Raw genomic sequence first — 21,314 nt, 5'->3', positions numbered from 1 at the left:
AATGGCATCTATTAACACCAAGCCCACCATCCAAAAAAAAAAAGGGGAGGGGGGATTCATTGTAGTTTGAAAAAATATCTTCTGTCCTTGTATCCTTTAATAATCAACCTCCATTTTCATTACCTCAGTTCCTTGACTTTTTTTTTTTTTTTTTTTTGAGACAAATGATGAAATGATCACTGTTTAAACCCTGCAAGCTCTGCTTCCCTTTCTTATAAACAACATCCTTATTCTTTTCCTCTCATCCAAAAGGACTTTGAACCACTACACACTCTGCAATGTTAGTTTTAGATATGACTGGCGTGGGTTCATTAATGAAGTCAAACAAAGTACAAACAAATCCTTGGCTGAATTTGATGGTGTGAATCATCACAGGTCCGTGTGCCTTCATTGATGAGGTTTCTTCTGCAAACAGCAGACAATTAGAACATCAGTTAAGAGTAGGAGGACTGACCAGAATTCCTGTGAAATCATTGACGGTGAATCACCCATGCAGGCGACAGTAAGTGCTAAAGAGAGAAGTGAGAAACTAGTCTTGTACTTTTTTGGCTGGGAGCTAAGGAAGGGTGAACTTTTAAGCAGTCCATGACTTTGTGTATTTGACTCTGTGCGTGTGTGTGTGCGTGTGCGTGTGCGTGTGCGTGCGTGCGTGTGTGTGTGTGCATGCATGTGAGTATGTGTGTGTGCGAGTGCGCAACAGTAAATATATACAACAAGGGGACTGCCCCACGAAGCCTGGCCCAGCTGCCAGGAAACAGCCTTCTTGTTTTTCAGGTTTTCTTACGCGCACTGGGCGTGGACAAAAAAAAAAGAAGAAGAAAAAAAAAAAAGGGACCAGACTCTTACATCTCAGGCACTTGTCTCACTCTTTCATTTCGCTGCACGCTCTGACAGTGTGTGTGTGTGTGCGCGCGCGCGTGTGTGTGTGTGTGTGCGCGCCTGACTGTGTATGAGTGTTTTGTGTTTGCGCTGCTCTCGCGGGCAGATCCAGAGACTCTGACCATGGCGGAGTGCTTACCCGAGGGTCCTGACTTAAAGGACATGAACGAGGAGGAGTTGTGGGACCTGATTAACGATAACCGTCACGCCATCTCGATCGGCGTGCGGCCATGCCTGCTCATCCCGTACCTGAGGCAGGCGCGCGTCCTCACAGACCTGGACGAGGATGAAATCCTCACCTGCCTAAAACTCAGCAACAGGAGCATGAGGACCAGTAAGAAGACTACGCACAAGATTAAAGGGGAGGGGGAAACGAAACCAGTAAAGGATTAGCTCTGAAAACGATTTTTTAAAAAAAAAATCCGTTCATTTTGTAAACGGATTAGGATCTCAAGAAATTGGGAGAAAAGAAGATTAGAGGATATGTGTTAGGAGATGAGCATGGTCAGGTAAACTGTAATGGTTCTTATGAGAAAGAGGGTAGGTGAAGAGAGTAGAAATGATCGCTTAGTGTAACGTTGACGGTGATGGCTGTTAAAATAGAAAATAATAACACAAATCATGGAAAATAATCTCTCTCTCTCTCTCTCTCTCTCTTAGGTCATATGTTGGATATCCTGCGGACTCAGGGTCGTAATGGTGCAGTGGCCTTGTTGGAAAGTCTAATGATCCATTACCCTTCACTGTATACACAAATCACAGGTCGCAAACCCAGCACAGAGCCCTCAGGCTTCAGCGGTGAGTCAGCACAATCGCGACTGTTAAAAAAAAAAAAAAAGAAAGAAAGAAAGAAAGAAAAAAACCCTACCCTTCCTATGCTCACGCCGTAACTTTCGGGGAAAATTAAGAAATCCTGCAACATCAAAAGTGAAGTGGAGGTCACTGGACATTTCTTAAAGTATCCGTTTCCATTGTTGCGTTAATACAGCATAACAAATATTCTAATTGCATTTTATTATACTGCTCCACACCCTCTGGCTCTAAATTTAACTTCTGCGGTGTCTTGGGTGTCAAAAGACATTCGCATAAGTCTTGATTTGTTTTGGGGGGTTTTTTTTAGCTCCAAATTTTCTTCCGGCTACAAAGTGTATAAAAGAATCATTGTTGCAGTATCTAGTTGACATGTGACTAAATTAGACTGTCAGGCTAAAAAAGTGACTAAGTTATGCCACCTCTGTGCTTGTGTCATCTCTATAAATATCCCTTTCGTAGGTCTGATTAAGTACTCTGAGCTCACAGAGTACTTGGTGAGGGCAGTCACGGGCATGCAGAAAGAGCTGCAGGAGGCGAGACAAGAGGCAGCCCAGCTGCGCACGCGCTGCTGTGGGATGGAGGTGGAGGTGGCGCAGGCCCTGCAGCAGGGGGAAGAGCAGGGTCGGCTGCAGGCGGAGCACGCGCACATGCGCAATCACCTGGCGGGCCTGCACCGCGACCTGCTCAAGCTCAAGGACGAGAAGTGTGACCTGTACGTGCGTTACGCCAGCGCGGTGGAGGAGAGGTCCGCAGTCGACATCCGCTGCCGTGACCTCCAGCTGCAGGTGAGAGAGCGAACGTGCCTGTGCGCGCGTGCGCTCAGGTCACACCCACGTAATTGTAGTTAATGGCCCCATCTGCATAAAATTTGCATGAACTCTCACTTATGCTGATTGCAGGTGAGTTATAATTCTTTTCAATGTGCATGTTAATAACCATACGTTTATTGAAAATAGGAGCGGACAGAATACAACTAAAAGGGAATAACGGTATTGTGCACTTAACTCACTAATCTAGCAAGCTGCTACTAAGCTTTGATAGCTAGCACTTCACTTAGAACTGAAGACAAACATCAGAAAGGGTAATAGGATAGTGTGAGATTGGAATGAAAACGAATCAAAACAAACAAACAAACAAAAAAATGTAGGAGTGTAACTGGGCCAATATCAAATGTTTTTAGTAATAAAGGAGCATTACCCGTTTGGAAATGGTGTTGACATTGGAAACGGCCAAGCATGTGGGAACGGTACAACAAAACTGTTCTCCTCCGCATATCACATGTCTCAATCTAATTCATCTGATTTAGAGAAATATGTGTCTAATTTAGCAACACCATAAATGTTGTTCAGAAATCAATATGTATCATGACATGTCGTTTTTCGCCCATACTCTTGGAAATGTCAATACCATGAATACTGGATCATACGCCCCGACAGTAACTTCTGAGATATATTGCTCATCCTCTCTTCCGCTCTTGCATAATGTCACTGTCCTCATCTCATGCTCTAGAAATGATTGATTTTTTTTTTACTTTTAGCCGCAGATCAGGGAACTGTCATGCAGTGTTTTTTTTTTTTTTTCCCACAATCTATTTCATATCGGGAATTCATCTTCCAAACTCGTAAATCATAACTGGCTGATTCCTTGTTGTAATTGCACTATAAAGAAGTTCTAATCCCTCGGGTTTTACGTGCAGCGTACTGGAGAAATAATTTCATATTTCAAAGAAATCTCTCCTCCACCAAATGATCTCCCAACGAGCAGCCTTTTCTTTTAACTGAAATGAACTGCATTTAATCTTTTTCCAATGACCAGAGAGCTCACTCATTATGGGTACTATGACCGCGTGGGTAACTATAGCGACATGCTCTCTCCTGTGTGCTACACTCAGGTGTATCAGCTTCAGTGTGAGTTGCAAAAGGCCCAGACAGAGACAGACTTTCAGAGACGGCGTTCAATCAAGCACATGTCCTCCAGCGAGACGCAGCAGCTTAAAGAGGAGCTAGCAGCCGTACGAAGGCAGCTTCTTGAGGCTGAGAAGTTTACTCCGGTAAGACTCTTAATTTCTCCAAGTTCTCTTTTCCTGTACGATGGAACGGTGTCTGTAAATCTAAATGTAGACCCACCTCTGGTAGAGGATGTACTCTTGAGAGTACTCATAGCGAATTCAGCTGTGTCAAATTAACTCTTGTGTGCATTATGGTCTCCCACACTCGTGCCCTTTGGGAGGCGACTGAAACGTTCTAGGAGTTAATTTAAAACAGCTGAATTTGCTGTGCTGTAATCACAATGTTAAAGTTTAAGATGAAAGATTATGTTAAACAAATATATTGGGAGAACCTCTGTAGCCTCTAATAGTTAAAGAGCATTTAAACGAAGACAAGTGGGAATGAGACTAAACGGTCTGTGTATTTTTATTTGCACGTTATGATGGGGTTTTTTTTTTTTTATTATTATTATTATTATTAAACAATCTCATGGTCCCGTCAGGCCAAGCAGGATATCTTGGCTCAGGATTTGGAGGAAGAACGGGACGGACGCTATCATTTAGCTGAGCAACTGAGGCGTCTCACCGAGGAGAATGAGCAGCTGACCAGAGAGAGAGATAAGGTGAAGAACCTGCCCGTCATTCAGTCTGTTTTATTCTCTCTCTCTCTCCCTTTTCAGTCTCTTTTCTCTGAATTTCTCCCAAAGAACCCTGCTCCCTCGTCTGTTTATCTGTTTGTCTTTTTCCACGGGGCCTCTCTTTCGTCTGTTTATCTGTTTGTCTTTTTCCACGGGGCCTCTCTTTCCCTCTCTGAAAGTGTCGTTCCTGTGCCCCTGTCTTGCTCAGTCACTGAACATGTCCTTTCCATTGACTCTCTTTTGTTTTGCTGTCTCTACTTCTTTGCCTCACTATTTCTCTCATCATACTCTGATTATTTATGTCATCTTCCACTGCTTTCTCATTGTGTATCCAAGTCTGTAACTTTAGCCCTGATTGTCTCCCCAGTCCCACTTTGTCATATTTTCTCTCTCTCTCTCTCTCTCTCTTTGTTTCAGCTGTTGGAAGAGAAGGAGTGCCTGGCCCTGCAGGTACAGAAGTTGTCTCTGGATTGTAAGATGTACCAGCAGAAAAGCACAGTCTTCCAGAACCAGCTGGGAGAGCTGCAGGCTGAGAGGGACAGGGTGAGTCACTTCTCCATGGAACTTCTGCATCTGCCACGTTTCTATAACAACATGGACTTATGACTGGAAATTCGACCAACCCGACCGAAACAAACCGACCCACCCGGCTTTCAGTTCTTTAGCTTTATCTTTCCCTTTTGTTTGGTTGGTTGTGTTTATAATTGCTCTGTGTGTGAGTATCTGATTTCTCATTTCCTGTTTGCGGCATATCTCTTAAGTGCTACTATTGACAACTGATGTTTCAGGCAGATGTTGAGCGTGCCCGCAGCCCCACAAAAAAGTGCTTTTGTCACAGGCAATATTCAGGTTTGGTTCCAAGTGTGTGCCTGTAATGAGAACTACTCCCATGTTATTAAATATGCCTGCTCAAGTATGTCATTAAGAAGTTAGTCAGTGAGCAGCAGTGCATGAGCATTACAGAGATATATAGATGGGTTTTGGGTTAAAGGATCTTATGTACTACCTTGTATTTAAACTTACCTTATGTTTTCTTTGTTCATTAAAAAAAATACGTAGATTGGCAATCCCAAACGTATCAGATGAATGTCATGAAATAATTCTCATGGACAAGGTTTATACAGTTGCTTTGTCAAGCATAACCTGAAATGTCGCAATATTGTTTAACGAAGTTCCTGCAATTCTTGCTTTCAAGTGTGAACCTGGTGACAAAGAGGAATAAACTCGCTTGTTTTGGAAAATAAGAGCAGAGAGTATGTGGGTTGACGCAGAGGGCTAACCCAAGCAGGAAGAAAACAGAAAAAATGAAACACCTGTGCTGTCTGTCACCAAATTATTTTGAAGGTGACTCAGTGAAATGTGGATACAAATAAGGGATAAAAATGCCTAGTCTTCCATGCTGTCACAACCCCAAGTTTGTTTTCCTGAGCACCAAGAAAAGCATGTTACTGGTTAAACTAATTATCATGTCAAGACTGATTCCTAAGAATTTGCTTTGGGTAAAATAGCCATTCGGTGTCAAGACTGAATATGTGACTGATTACACTGACGTCAGTTTGGGAATACAAGGGAAAATGTTTATTCATTTGTACTGTTCGTGTGTGCGTGCGTGTGTGTGTTTGTGTTTCCCAGGCATACCTCTCTCGGGATGATGCCCAGGCCCAAATAGCACGCAGCCTGGCTGAAAAGGACACTTTGAGGGGCCAGTTGGTGGAGCTGCAAGAAAAGGTGTTCTCCCTGAGTGCCTTGAACAACCAACAGAGAGAAAGGCCTCAAAAATGCAAAGTACGACACTCATTCACTGTGGTGTACAAAAAAAAAAACACACATTCAAAAATGAATTCAACCAAAATTAAGCTCTTCCTAGTGTACTTATGATAAATTGAGAACAAGTTAGCAAAAGAGTAAGCACTGTTAACATTTAGTGACGTGCTGTGAGGTTAGCAGCTAAGTAGGCACTGGCTACTCTTAATAAATCTTGATAACAAATATTTTTGGAATAGAATTTTACCACCAATATATCGTGACTGCCAATACATCGTTCATATGCATCACCAGGTTGTGATGACTAGCACATAGTCCACTGAACCGTACACATAATGTGCCTAACATACGCGTCGTTTTAGATAGCATCGGGAGAAAAAAGGTATAGAGTAGTTTATTCCAAAACGTCCGGCAGACTGCAAACTATTGGTTGCATAAAGTAGGACAATGTCATTTATCCCTGGAATTGAAACGAACAGGGCGGATCGGAAAACTTTGCACGTCCAATATGAATAAGCAATTCACCAGGCGCAAATACCAAGGCCATGCCATGTAAAATTTCAATGGAAAATATCACATAATATGGCAGGCTTTAACGTTTGGTTCCGTGAATAACCTGTCAGACACAAACAAGAAGTTACAGGCATTTATGCCTCGATGGCACGGCAGCCGCCATACCACATACACAATACGAATAGAAGGACAGGAAGGACAGGCGGCCACTTAAATGCACAGACAAAAGGTCACGAGAAGGTCCCAGTGGTGGCACGTCAGCCAGCACAACACAGACGACACAACCCAGACATAATGCAAATAAGAGTGACTTGCCGTTACTACTTATGGGTCTACTTGAAATAAAAGTCTGCGATCTTTCTTCGTGAAAAGGAGTATTTCTGTGTAATGAGAAGTTCTAGAAAGTTGTAACAATTTCTGATCCTTCCTTTAAATAAAGTTTAACGGTGGAGCGGGTACCCTCGCATACGTTTCCACTGAAAATCTAAGTGTCAAAATGATCAAATTTCGTTCACATCCATTGTAGGATATTGTGGTTTAGCCTAGTAACTAGACGCTACTTAGATCGCATATCCACCACTTGCAAGTCGAACAGCGAGAAGCGGAAACGTTAAACATTGCGTAATTCAGGATCAGATTCACGTTTGCACCGCAGCTAAATACGTAAATATGACAGGTGGATTTCTGAAATTATCGAAACATTTACGCATAAAGGTAAAAGGCCTTTTGACCTTGACGGTGTAGAAATTGGAATGGAGGAGCCGCTCCTCTTGCATTCTCGAGATTTTAAGCGGCTAATCTTAAAATTTCAAAGGATTAAAATAATACCAAGATATCATTAGAAAAAGTACAACATAAGTGGTTGTTATGCACATACGAGTTTATTTAATTTTGTTATGTCAACAAAGCTCATTTTTAGTCGATTTACGTCACGTCACTGTTAAAACTACATTGTAACGACAGAAAAAAGGGACACTTCGTAACGTGAATTAACGTATACCTCTTCAGTATGAGCTGATGGTGAGCAGCTTTGTCGACTAGTAGTAATGGTTACTAAGCAACAAAGGATATGACCAGCTAATCAGATAACAATCATATGAAACTGTTGAAAATGTTCAGATGTTCAAGCATATGTTGAATGGACTGACACTCAATCCTATTCTATACAGAAGAGACTCCAAAAAATACATCTTGGAGTGAACTGTTGCTCACTGACGCTCGTTCGAGCGTCACCGCCAGTGCCTGTTACTTCTATTGAAAAGAACAGGAACGAAATCCTGACACGCGTCACAAGCCGTCTGTAGGTTTTGACCTTAGGCACAATAAGATTACTATTGAGTAAGAATAATTCCAAGACGCTGAAGTGACAAACCGCCTATTCATCATTACAAGTTGGAAAAAAAAAAGCTTTAACTATAAATAGCTGAGTGACAGTAGTCATGGTTACGAATGTTTTCTGTATGAGAAAAAAGATTTTGTCTTTTCACACAGGAGGAGTGGAACTTCAGCTGGGAGAGCAGTAAAGAGTCATGCAGTTACTGCCCCCCCACAAGCTCCACTCCACGTACCAGACTCCGTCGCATGGATGCTGTACACCCAGACTTCGTCAGGAGCTATGAATCTGAGGTGTGTGTGTGTCTTTGTGTGTGTCTGTGTGTGAGTGTGTGTGTGTGTTGTTTTTTTGTTTTTTGTTTTTCATTTACCATACACGTAAGATTAAGATGCATTACAGTAATTTTATCACATAACCTGATCTCAACAAGAGTTAAGCGGTATGAGGAAACCTTTTACCGCAGCATACATGAGCTCATTTTGTTGTTGTTGTTGTTGTTGTTGTTGTTGTTGTTGTTGCTGTTGTGCGTGGGCAGTTCAGCGAGGAAGGACTAAGCAGTGTTCGTTCTAGTCTTGTGGAACCGCCCGGCTCTGAGTCGTTTCGCAGGAGAGACATAGACCTGCACTTTAACAATGACAGGTGAGGAGTTTCACACAGCTGACAGGGAACACCCATCACACAGACAATAAATGCAACTGCATTAGACCAATCAGGAGAGCCGACCACAATACCAAATGCATAAACGTGAATAAACTTGTTTCATCAATATTCATTGGATTATTCTTGCAAACTTTGTGTATGGGTAGATTATGCCTATTTTCAGAAACAAACAAACACCCATAAAGGTTTTCCCAGCTGAGTTCGGCCAAAACCTCCACTGGTTTCGAACTTATTTGTGGCCCAATTTATTATTCATTTCCTCTTACCTTGACTGTTTATTTCACAAATCCTCATGGCTAAGTCAGGCAAGTACATGGGCTTTCCTTTTCTCGGAATGTCGCGTACTCTCAGGGAAAGAGAAAGTTCCACAAAATCATGAAACAACGGAACCATGATATGAGTATTGCAACAAACGCGACAAAGTCAATTTTAGACTGTACACGGTGTTCAATCCAGTTTTTCAGGACCACTGAAAGAATGGAAGAATGAGTGGGTGTGGAGGAGGTGTAGAGAGATTTATGTTTTAGCTTTGTGTTGTAACTAAAAAACTGTTTCCTCTCTCTCTTTAAGGCAAGACACGACGGGTGACTCATCGCTTTCCGTTTTGGATTTGGAAAGTGACTTTGTTTTCATTCCTAAAGGTACAGTGCATCCACGTTTGCTTAAATGTATAATTCACCAGTTTGCCTTTCACTAATCCCAACTGCTTGCTTTCAATGAGAGCCTAAGAGACACTTTGTTACATCTGTTTAGATGAGGTTGAAGAAGTATCCTCAGCATCTCTGCTCTCTTCCACCCCTACCCAAAAGAGTTGTTCCTCTGACAGGTAAGAAACAGAGCCACAATGTGTTTACAACTCACACGAGCTTCTTCGTAACGCCCATCTGCACTGATTCATTACGTATGTGATAAGGTTTTGAAAGACGGAACCTGAAAATTGAGTCTTTCCTTGGCCTTCATCCCCCGTTATGTTGTGCATTTCAAACGCGATTTTCAAAAACAAACAAATTATTTGAAGTGTGGCAGATGAAAAATACCTTGTTGTGTAAAGCAGCTTTCATGTGAAGCTCTGATAACAGATGCAATAAATATTTTTTTTTTTTCGGTTGTAGGGCATTAGAGGGTTAAAGGAAGAGTCTAAGGGTCTTGGCCAACCATAGCTGGAACAGTTGTTAGGATGTGAAACTTCATTCATTTTCCTTTTGCTCCATTTTCCTTTGTCTATGAAGTAATTCTGTACTTTGACTTCTCCTCCCACCAGTGTCTGCAGAGCATCAGCTCCTCCTTTCCTGGTGCGGCGAAGACCCCAGGCCGTACGCATCACCGGGCGCGTCTTGACTCTCTCCCTCCAGGGGGAGGTGCTACTCTCCCAAATTCAGATTGTCGGGGGCAACAAAACAGGCGTCTTTGTGCACCAGGTCACCGAGGGGTCGTCCGCGCATGCCGCGGGCATCAGCCGTGGAGCGCAGATTCTGGAGGTGAGGAATATTTTCCTTGTCAGATGGAGAAATCTCAAAAAATTCCCAGGTCTATTATAGCCACCATTTGGGTATTTAAACTCAAATGAGCACAATTCCCGAGAGTGAAAGAAAAAAAAAGAGGAACTGAGAGGTTTCATAAAGGGCCAGTGCAAGGTAGAAAATACCCCCTCTCTCTATTGTACTCTTTCTTTCTTTCTCGGTAGACTTTGTTTCTGGGTGTATGTTCCTCTTGCTCAGCCTGGTCTTGGTGTTTTTCTGTGACAGGTGAAATATGAGCAGGAGCGCCGCGCACTGCGAATGGTTCTTGAAGACTCCACCCTGGAGGAGGCTCTGTGGGCCCTGGGCCAGGTACGGGGGCCCTGCCATCTGTCACTGAGGCCCAACCAGGATGGTAAGGCAGGAGACACGCCAGAAGTCTCGGTACTGACCCACAATCAGTTTAGACTTTAACTTGTTAAGACAGAAATGGAAATAATCAAGAAACCAGATGTCAGGGGAAAGCCGTGTACTCACAGCAAACAAGAAACTCTTGGCAACTTTGCTAGTAAGAGAGAAGGTCTGATGCTAGTAAGAGACACTAGACACTGTGTTTGAGTTTAAATCTTCCCCTCATAAAAAAAAAAAAAAGAAAAAAAGAAAGAAAAATGTGGCAAGCCAAGAATCATACAATTTACAGTTTATAATTTGGTATTTTGCTGATGCTTTTAAACCAAAGCGACTTACAATCAGTGCATCAGTCAGGTTTAGCTAACTACCTCAGAATCAAAAAGATCGTAGTAGGAATGCAAATGAATTATTTTCAGCACCACGCTCCTGTATATCCTGCAACGATAAAACAGAAATCTGCAAACAAAACCTGTAGCATAGGCACAAGGTTAGTACAGAAGGTTTTTTTTGGTTGTTTTTTTTTTTTTTTTTACAATTTATACCATAAAATATAAAACGTAACGCAAAGGACAGGTTACACATTAGAGGACAGGTGGATTCTGAAAAGGTGGGCTTTCAGTCTCCTGGGGAAGAGGGCGAGTGATTCCACTGTTCTGATTGGGTGAGGAAGGTCATTCCACCATCTCGGAACCGGGGCAGAAAAAAGACGTGGTTGAGTGGAACGCCTGCCAGGTTCCCGAAGTGAGGGGACTGCCAGCTGCCCAGAGGAGGTTGAGTGATCTAGTTGGAGTTGTACTGAGTGATCAGAGACTGAAGGCGGGACGGGGCAGAGCCTCTTGTGGATCTGTAAGCCAGCACCAGTGTTTTAAACTGGATGTGGGCTGCTACCCGAAGCCAGCGCAGTGCAGCGAGTAACAGAGTGATATGAGAGTGTTTAGGGAGGTTGAGTACCAGGCGTACAGCAGCATTCTGTACCAGGTGAAGTGACCTGATAGCGTAGGCCGGCAAGCCAGAGAGTAAGGCGGTGCAATATTCAAGGTGGTGGATGATGAGTGCTTGAACTAGGAGCTGGGTTGCTTGTTGGGTAAGGAAGGGATGGATGTGTCATCAGTGTAGCAGTAATAGGAAAGCGCGTAGGCCGAGACGACCTGTCCAAATGATTTAGTGTAAAGGGAGAAAAGGAGGGGATCATGGATTTCTCTGCCCCAAATGAAGAAATAGTCCAAAAAAAAATTTCTCCACGAAATTCATTAAATGATTTTTGACAGAATACTCAAAAGTTTGATCTTCTGTTACAAAGTCTGTTGTCTTCCCTGAGCTAGACGTGCATGTTTGTTTTTTTTTTTAATCTCGAATTTACACAAATGCAAGTGCAGACGTCTAAACTAATGATTGTACAAATTTTGTCCAGATGTTGTGCTATTGTTTTTTTAATGTTTTAATGTTTTCCCTCTTTCCTCCCCAGCCTATGAGAATCTACTGCAACAGCTGAAGAATGGTGAAATCACATCGGGTGACTCTTTCTATGTGCGGGTTAACATGTCTTTGCAAGGCAGCACGATGGACGCCCTCCATGTGACCTGCAATGACATTCTGCATGTGACAAACACGCGCTATGGAAACGACGGCTCCTGGTGGGCCAGTCACGTCCACTCCTGTCAGCTGGTCGACCTGAAGAGCGGCACCCTGCCAAACTACTACAGGTACGGCCAACGCCATCCTGACACGTGAACCGTCTGGAGCCATTGCGGATCTGATAAAGAATGAATGTTCTTTAGTGTCTCAGTGAAGTCTGAGGATTTTCATCCTCTGCTGTTTTGTCTTTGTCTTCTCTTTACAGCTGAACATCTAAGCTGTTCATTTTCGTTTCACTAGTTCTTTAAGACAGCCTTAACAGGCCATTTTTAATTTGTTTTATCCAGGCGACGGTTTAATGAAAGAATTGACGACAGTTTTACTTTGATGCTTTTTCTCTTTTAGCAGCTCTCGTATTTTAACCTCACCCACTGGGTTTTTTTCATTCCTGCGGAGAGATTTATTCATTACTGAAGCATATTCCACAACCCCTCAAAACTTTTCGTTTAACTAGTTCATATTTCATCGACCACTGAAATGTATTATTTAAGTCTGATCAAAGTCATGATGCTGTTATTCCCTCAGAGCACAGAGGCTGCTGATCAGGGCAATTGAAGACATGACCTTCGAACACAGATCGTGCAAAAAGGTGAGGCATCGTCAGTTTTACTTAAAAATTCCGTCTGGAGGAATTTTCCGGCAATCTCAAACCGTCTTTAACTCCATCTTTTTCTCACACTGATAGCTGTTACTTTGTCTAGCAGGCTTACAACATGTATGAGCAGCCTAAAAACATGCTTTAGTGATAACATGACAATACAGATACACACATTCTTGAGCCACTGAGAGAGCTATTCAGAGGGTCAGATCAGAGGAGAGTGAGTTTAGTGAAACAGTGTTCGCTTATCCAATGGCCGCTTTGTTGAATTAGCTATGACGTTATCTTTTATGAGTTTAAATTTAACCAGAGGCCTGCATGCCTGGTTCGTAGGCTCACTCATTAATGCAATGGAATGTTACCAGACTTTGTAGGTCTGGTGTCTACATTCTTTAAGGTGTGTAATGTTTGTCTTGAAGTTTAATATTAGTTTGATAAGTTAATGCAAAACTATAAATACCTCAGTGCAAAACTATAAATACCTCAAACCTAAATACCCCAAAGACTCATGTCATGGTCCCAACTCCCCCCCCCCCCCCTCCTATTTTCCTTACCTCCCTAATTTCATTCTGTGACCATTCACATTAATGTGGTAGAGAATGTCCTGAAGCTTTTGCAAGGTTTATGCTGCATTTGATAAGCAGCATCATTCAAATTCTTTTTTCCATACAAGGAATTTTTCATACTTCTTTGGTCTGTCGTGCTTCATTTAGCAATAAAAAAAAACAAACTTCATTTGTGCCTGTGTCCTCTTCACTTCAGTCCTATCCTCTGTTTTTACACGGTTAAAATCAGACCATGGCAAGGTGACCCCCCCCCCAGAGCAAGGCTTTTCAGCAAAGCATTTGTGGAATGGCTAAACAATGTCAGAAAAATGTGGAATAAAGCAAACAGACCTTAGAGATCTGCAGGGCTGCGGTCTGATTAATGTGTCTTCCCTCAGATGGAGCGTGTGCAGGATCAGGGCAAACAGAAAGCCGTGAGGATCGTCAGTACACGACGGCAGGGCAGAAACCCACTGTGGATCAGCGTGGAAGAGGACAGCACTGAGCAGGCCAAAGAATCTAGTGAGTAACGTTTACAGGACAAATGCACGATAAATGCCTGGTTTCCTTTTACTTTGATTCTGAAACCACGCATAGTATGCAGTCTTGCTTCTCTAGCGGATATTTGGCTTCAGTATGTGAACCTAAGGTCATTGTAAATGTCTGAATAGGTTTTCTGTTTTTATTTTTTTTTTCTTAATGCGAAGGTCTCGTTTTTCAAAACGTAAATCGTGACCTAAATGTTTCAATGTTAGAATGACTTGACCCTGAAATGTTCACGTCAGCGTTCGAACGCCGAAGAAAAAAAAAAAGTTCACGAGAGTGCACTTCCTCAATACCAATGTGGCCGTTGTATTCCTGCGAAACTGATGACATGTGTGTTTGTACTGGAGACATAAAAGCCGGAATTGCTGCGGTTACACTATCAACAGCATCAGCATGTGAACATGTGTTGTGCTCCAGGCGATGGCAGCGCTCCCAGAAGTTGTGTCACCCTCATGCCGTACACTCTGGTCACTCCTCACTACCCACCAGTCTGCCGCCCTGTCCTCCTCCTTCCCACTGTCCTCGGCCGCATCCTGAACAGAAAACTGGGAGAGCAGGAGGGCTACCATCTTTGTGAACCAGGTTAGAATGTGTCATAATACAACAGGCCCCGGCTAGAGACAGCTCATCGTCTTAATACAAATACAAAGAAAGTGAACGGTTCTATGTCTCTGCCCGATCCTCTTCTCTCCAGATCTCCTAAGCCCCAGCGAACGTGCGGTACGTGTGCAGAAAGGGGAGGTTTTGGAGGACTCTGATCCAAACACACACCGTTGTTACACCCTCCAGGGAGTGGAGAAAATCATGAAACGGGTATGTTTTTGCGTAAACGTGTCGCTAACGCTGTCGTCAAAGTCATCTAACCAGTAATGTAAAATATTAAGATCAACACTCAATCGTCGGTTTATTACTCACATGTGATCATATGGCGATACTCCCTTTTTACAGTGCCTTACTATCAGGAACATGATATAACAGTGAATAAACAGTAACAGAACCGTTATAGCATTTTTTAAAATTAATTGGTAGCCACTTAGAACACTGCTACTGTTTAGATATGAGCTTCACCATTTCAGATCTAAAAACTTACTTGGATAAACTACATCTGGGCACACTTACACTTTTTTCTGTCTTCATCACTCCTCTGAAATAACATTTAAATATCCACTTTCTATGTATGCGTTATTTGCAAAATTTTGAAGGAGTGCAAAATTTCACAAAAATCACTGTTGTAATGAAATACAACTAATAAAAACATTGCCTTTATTTTGTAGTACATATGTGGTTTGTTGGTTTTATTTGACAAGTCCCGCTGCGTCTCGTGTAGGGAACTCATTGTGTGCTGCCTCTGGGACTGGACTGCGTGCGACGCCTTCACAAAGCTGAGATCTTTCCCATCATCGTCTTCATCGCCTCCACAGAACGCAGCGTCCGCAGACTCAAGTAAGGAAGGGTGTCTTTGGAGAGGGTTGTAAGCTCAGTCCGCTAAGCGCGCTTTGTTTTGGCGCGTTCTTAAACGCAGCTCGATCAAAAAACGTCTGGTCCAAATCAGCCCTTTGGCCGTCACAGATGTCTGGTTTTGAATAAAAAAGTTTGCGATCGCAAAGAAGTAGTGCTTTGCCGACTCCTTTTCGGTGTCAGAGATAACGACTCCTCATCAATCTGTATATGTTTCCTTTCTTTCAATCGACACGTACCATATTTGTTTCTCTCCAAGCTGTCATCTTTTTCCATGGGTGTGTAGGAACAAGCTCCGTCAGAACTACCTGTCTGAGGCGCAGCTACTGGAATGTTACCGTAACGAGGAACCTCTGTTGGACAAACTGCCCTGTCTGTACCGCACGGTGCAGCCAGACAGCTGGAGCGACAGTGCCTCCCTGGTGGACACAATCCTCACCGTTGTCAGAGAGGAACAGAGGAAGATAGTGTGGCTGGAACCCGAGCTGTGGTAACAGGGTGGACGACGTCCAGCCCTGTGAGGTCAACCTGCCTCAGACGCTTGTCGTCGTGTGGCCCGAGGGCCACATCAGTATAGTGTGTACCTTCTGATACATTAACAATATTAATAATATGTGATGGCTAAGAAGCTAACCCATTTTATAGATTGGATTCTCAGACAAAGGTTAAACCAAGCCCTGCAGTAAATGGAGATTTCCTACATTTTATTCAAGTGTAATAAGTAAACCTTGCCTGGGAGAAGAGAACTAGTTTTCAAAGGTTCTATGAATCCCATCAGTGTGACGAGGGGGCATTTTTCCATTGGGTCAATCAGTCAGTCACTGTGTTATTTGCACCATTGCGTTATTTGCTGCGCACTATTTGAATTTGTGATGTGACCTTTGAGATGAGGTTGACGCAAATTTGTAGATTGCCTCTTTGCCTCTTTTCCTCTTTTTGACAGTTGCCTCTTTGTTTCACAGAACGAGGATACTTGACACGTTTGTTTACACAAAACTGTTCATTCAAGACAGTCCAGCTGTCTGTCTGACTGCGGTTTTTTTCCCCCCTCTGACGTGTTAACGTGCAAAGATACTTCCCTAATCAGGTTTCAGACATACAGCAATGCGAAACTTCCAAGGTGAACGGATAGTTAAATGTGATTATGGTTCTGAGTAAGGATATTGTAATGAGTTAGACATGTAATTGCTTATTCATGAAAAATGCTCACAGATGAAGGTATCATAACCCGTAAAGTCATTTGAAAAATGAGGATGTCTTCCCCGTGAGGGTATTCCCCAGACATGCCTGACTTTCATGCACAGTGACTTTCATGTGAAGCAGCCAAAGTCACATTCCACCTGTTTCAGACACGCCCACAGCGAAGTAACCTGCCCTGAAGTTCACTGCGTGCATCGGCACTGTATTTCAGCACAGATTAGCCCTGTACAGCGTTTTTATAACTTATAACTATAACGAGATATGTCTCATCTTTTTTCAGACTAACAAAGTCAAAATGTGTGACAGTTTAAAACTGATACGTGTAACTATTGTGTAGTGAACTTATCTATGACAGGGTTATATGAAAGAATTTTCAGTTTGCATATTTGTTAAGATTTTCTATGGTTTCTTTGATATAAAGTCATTGGCTACCTCTAACAAGTGATTGTTGTTCAGCAGTAGGTATCTTTTGAGATTTATGTATGGTGATATCATCAAAATTACACAGAAATAAAAAGATTTTAATGGAGTTGATATTCTGTCTGTCTTATTGAACAGTCCAGCACGTCTTTCATTTTTACCATGCAAATAGTTTGTATATCTTTGCACTTACTCTATGGATTTTCAGATATGATCATTTATGAACATACATAAAATTTTCAGCGTACTCTTTTGAACGTTGTTTTTTTCCCCCCCTGATTGTTTTAGTAATTATGTTTATATTTAATCTAACTGCAGATCAATGAACCGCTTAGGACAGAATCCTGTTGTTTTCAAATGGAAGCAGATGGAAAAGTTTATATTCTGATAATAATTTAACAAGTCGAAGCCTATGTCAGTGAACCATACACACCTGTAATGCACCTGCTAGAGAGAACAGGAACAAATTCACCTTTCCGTCTCAATTTTGTCAATGACGTTATTTGGTTAGTTTAACAGCTATGTTTACAATGCAGGTACTGGGTAAGTCAAGTAGGAAGTTCATATAGATAGCTCAGAATAGTAATTTCACAAATGTATATAATTGCTGTACTTGACAAAAGAGGAAATTGGTAGGTGAAAAAAAAGCCTGTCGTTCTGTAACGTCCCAATCACATATGGATTTGAGCTAAATTCGTAAATGTCTTATCGTCGGATCCACACTAAAGACGACATTTTTCGTGTTTATTAGCATGGTAGGACAGAGCGGAAGAGAGAAGAATCTGTGTGCAAGCACGAGTCTGATAAATAACGACTGTAGAATTTTTTATACTGGCCAAATGCCAACAGATCGCAGTATTTGAGATTTTTTCCCTCCCGCTTAATGAATTGTTAACTTGTGTGTGCCTTTTACACCGCACAAGGGAGCCAGAGAGCAAAGGAAAACAAAAGGTGGGAGTGGTTGAGGGAAAGAAAAAAACATGGTGGGCTACAGAAACATATTGGAAAGCTCTTCATTTTTAAACACAGATTTAATGTCGCAGATCACACAAATCACCCTACTGGCGCACAGTTCTATGACAAAGACGTTTTTGCGCCTTACCAGGTTCGTGAGTTGGAAATCCTAACTACGAAATCACGCTTATTCATTTTGGTCATTTTCCGTCGCTTGGTGTTTACAGCGAATTTTAGACGAAATGAGTAAATTTGCTTTATTTCCTTGGAAGACTTTTTTCATGCCTCCTCTGTATTTACTGTAACTGATTCCAGAGGTCCAGTATCTCCTCCAGTTTCTGGGAAACGTTACAGTGATTTGTGTGTTTGTCACACTCGCAATTAAAAACAGCTTCATTTGTGCAAGAGCAGTTCAACTGCTGCCATTTGGACGAAGTCTCTAGAAAATGTGGAGCTCAGATTTGACCTCGCTCTCCAACACATACACACACACGCACACACGCACACACACAAACAGCTAACCTACATCATAAGAATATTATGAAACATTTTGAATGTATTGTCTCTCTCAGCCTTTTGGCTGTACTAGGTTATAGTCTGACCTTTGCATCGTTGGTGGGCACCCAGACCACAGTGACAATGACATTTGGCTTCACATACAATTAGCCTTATGTTTCAACTCCATCTTTCAAATGTGTTATTTGTAGCTAATCGTGGTCTTTTAAATGTCGCTGTCATACAACTCATAAACAGGTCTCCGAGGTCTTAACAGCTGGAACAGATAGCAATGTTCCGTGCAAATGATTTAAATCAATAAATCGAGCATATAAACGGAGCAATATAAATTATAAATCAATAGCAACAGACGACAGGAAAAAGACACGATCAGATCTTTCTGGTGTGCTCAAAATGATTGACTCAAGTTGCGCTCATAGCTTGTGTCTCTCATAACATTCACTGTCTGTTTTTATGGCTGTACTTTCTCACTTCCATCTCTCAATTTGATCTATTGTCTTCATTCTAAACCAGCTCTATTAACTAGAACCCTGATAAGTGAACTAGTACTCCAACTGTGACCGGAAAAGAGCCCCCAGCTATGGCCGGAGTGTCTCTCAGTGTCACACTCTCATGTCACATTAGTGCTGGCTTCAGAGAACACTGAACTTTGGGTGACCCACGGTTCTCTCTGACACACGTGTTGTGGGCGGAGACAACATCTCATCCGTATGCTAACGTCTGGATGGAAAGTCATTTTCATATCTGTCTCACCTGGGAGAGAATCTTCTCCGTCTCATTACTCAGAAACCAGTAACAATGTCACTTTCCAGCCATCCAATTTCCTATCATTTACTTTTCACCGTGGCTCATTTTACATGGGCGTTCTCCTGAATTTCCTTCGAACAAGATTGAAACTGTTATTTCCTGAGTTATTGGAACTGCCCTGGGGGCTCAGTATTTAGTGCTGTATTTACAGTCACTGATTCCCGTTCACAATTCATCATATCAGTAATTTTCCATATGAAATAGTCATGGAACTTGTCCAGTGTAACCACAGCTTGTGAGCAAGAAGAGCAGAATCTGTCAGTATGACTTACAGTACTGGATAAGAAAGGGTTTGGAGCATTCTGAGGTGCGGTGGTGTGTATCTCCCTCCTCTGTGCACAGTCATGCTGCGAGGTGCACTGGACTGGTGGGGAAATGAAGCAGTGTCTGTGTGTGTGTGTGTGTGTGTGGGGGGGTTCAGTGAAAGTGAGCCAAAGTGAGCCAAACAGACAATAGAAGGGTCAGGACACTCTTCAGAGCACTTGGCGCTTGGACAGAGATTAGATGGAAAGAAAGACAGAAAGAAAGACAGAAAGAAAGAAAGAGGGAAGGAGACACTCTGCACAGCTCTGCAAAGCCTTTTAAAAATATAAAGTAGTTTAGTGAGAGGAAAATGGTGGGAGCTGGGAGAGGCAAAATTGGTATGATAATAGATTTTCCTTTTTAGCCCAAACGTTTTTTTTCTGAGGTTTTTCTGAGTAACTGGAGTGACTCCGTCCGCTGAATGTCAAATGTGCAATAAATGAGTAAAGAGAGAGGCGTTTTGCTTTACTGGAAAAAAAAAAATAAAATATGACAGTCTCAGCAGACTTTGCGTTTGTAGATCTGTAAACACGCGCCTATGCGTGTATCCGTGAGTTTTCATACAACGCACACACGTCGTTCCCCCGCAGCAGTTGGAAGCCCCTGCTCAGGTTTCCGCCGTGGCTTCCACTCACGGGGTTGCAGCAGGAGACAAACGGGCCAGATGTACTGTCAAGGGGAATTAGACAGCAGACAATCTGATTTCGGCGTCTGCTCGGCTTCCTTCAGAGCTGCGGCAGGCACGAAGGCTCGGCCGAGCAGCAGCTCGCTCTGGAGGCTTAGTTACCGCAGAGCTCACCATTGAACCATTTAATTGCGTTCCACTCTGCGTGGAAGTGGAGTGGTTTACTCATGTAGGCCTGTAATGGAGCACGATTCAGGTGGTTGGAGGCATCCTCCAGATCCAGACTAACTCAATCTGCGATCATACTCGAGTTGCGTCTGAAGGATATGGAGGATTGTGGGTTGTCATGTGGCCTGATCTTGTTCACCGCAAACTCCCCGGCTGAAGTGAAGTTTGAACATTTTATGTGAATCATGCGGCAGGCGAATGCTCCTTAGGGAAGGTTCATCGTTGAGGTCAGAGAGGAAGAGCGTAGGATAGATGTTTTGGCTGTGGATGGGCTCTAGTGCAAACAGACAACGCAACTATCTGAAGTACTTTGAGCTCAGAACAAAGACTATCAATTATTACTCATTACAGAGGCATTCACATTCACTGATGTTATAGTCATATAAGGATGAAACAGGCTCTTCAGTAACTTATGACTGAGCCTGCGTTATTCTGAATGTAAATGTTTGTGAAACGGAAATGTAATTAACAGCTTCGCAGCTTTTGAAAATTATTTTAAGAAACTGGATCCACCCTAAGGCCACTTCTTTGTATCTAGAGTAAAAGAGGAACAGGAATTAAATGCTTAGTTATTGGAACCAAAAAAAAAAAAAAAAACCCAGAGCTGAAGTCATGCATGCTTAACCACCCATGTCTCAAGTGACAATTTATGAGCCTGTGTGCGTGCGAATACTCAGTAAGTATAACTGTGCTTGATTGTGCGTGTGTGTGTGCTTCTGTGTGTACATTCTGTTTGCCACGGTTTTGCAACTTAGTTTCACAATGCTTGTCCTTGCATGTGTATTACTATGTGTGTATTAGTATGTGTGCATTATGTGCATCACAGTCACCTCCACACTAGACTTTCACTGGTCAGGTGCCTGGGGGCGACAAGCAAGGCTGCAGGGGGGCAGCTCAGTCATGCCCTCCCTGGCTGTGCTGGTCTCCAGATCCTGCTGGCCCCTGACTGGGCAAAGCGTTGGCTGTTGTCTGGCATCCAGCTGGGCTGGTTTATTATCTCCAGATGACATCAGCATGAGAGGCA

At 42.7% G+C, this 21,314-nt stretch overlaps 1 protein-coding gene across 1 annotated transcript; it reads left to right on the top strand.

Annotated features, from left to right (window-relative positions):
• Nucleotides 1-1,002: 1,002 nt before the first annotated feature.
• card14 (caspase recruitment domain family, member 14) lies at nucleotides 1,003-15,731 on the top strand. The gene is made up of 20 exons (XM_030782839.1): nucleotides 1,003-1,213; nucleotides 1,540-1,677; nucleotides 2,152-2,477; nucleotides 3,584-3,742; nucleotides 4,183-4,302; nucleotides 4,735-4,860; nucleotides 5,950-6,102; nucleotides 8,089-8,226; nucleotides 8,463-8,566; nucleotides 9,158-9,228; nucleotides 9,341-9,413; nucleotides 9,849-10,065; nucleotides 10,333-10,459; nucleotides 11,921-12,158; nucleotides 12,616-12,679; nucleotides 13,632-13,755; nucleotides 14,197-14,361; nucleotides 14,474-14,592; nucleotides 15,107-15,222; nucleotides 15,524-15,731. Exons 1-20 carry the CDS (start codon nucleotides 1,003-1,005, stop codon nucleotides 15,729-15,731), a joined length of 2,997 nt encoding a protein of 998 aa, XP_030638699.1.
• Nucleotides 15,732-21,314: the final 5,583 nt, after the last annotated feature.

Source organism: Chanos chanos, chromosome 8 (genome assembly GCF_902362185.1).
Source record: "Chanos chanos chromosome 8, fChaCha1.1, whole genome shotgun sequence".
NCBI lineage: Eukaryota > Metazoa > Chordata > Actinopteri > Gonorynchiformes > Chanidae > Chanos > Chanos chanos.
Note: the sequence above shows the minus strand (reverse complement) of the source record. Positions and strands in the feature narration are given on the sequence as shown.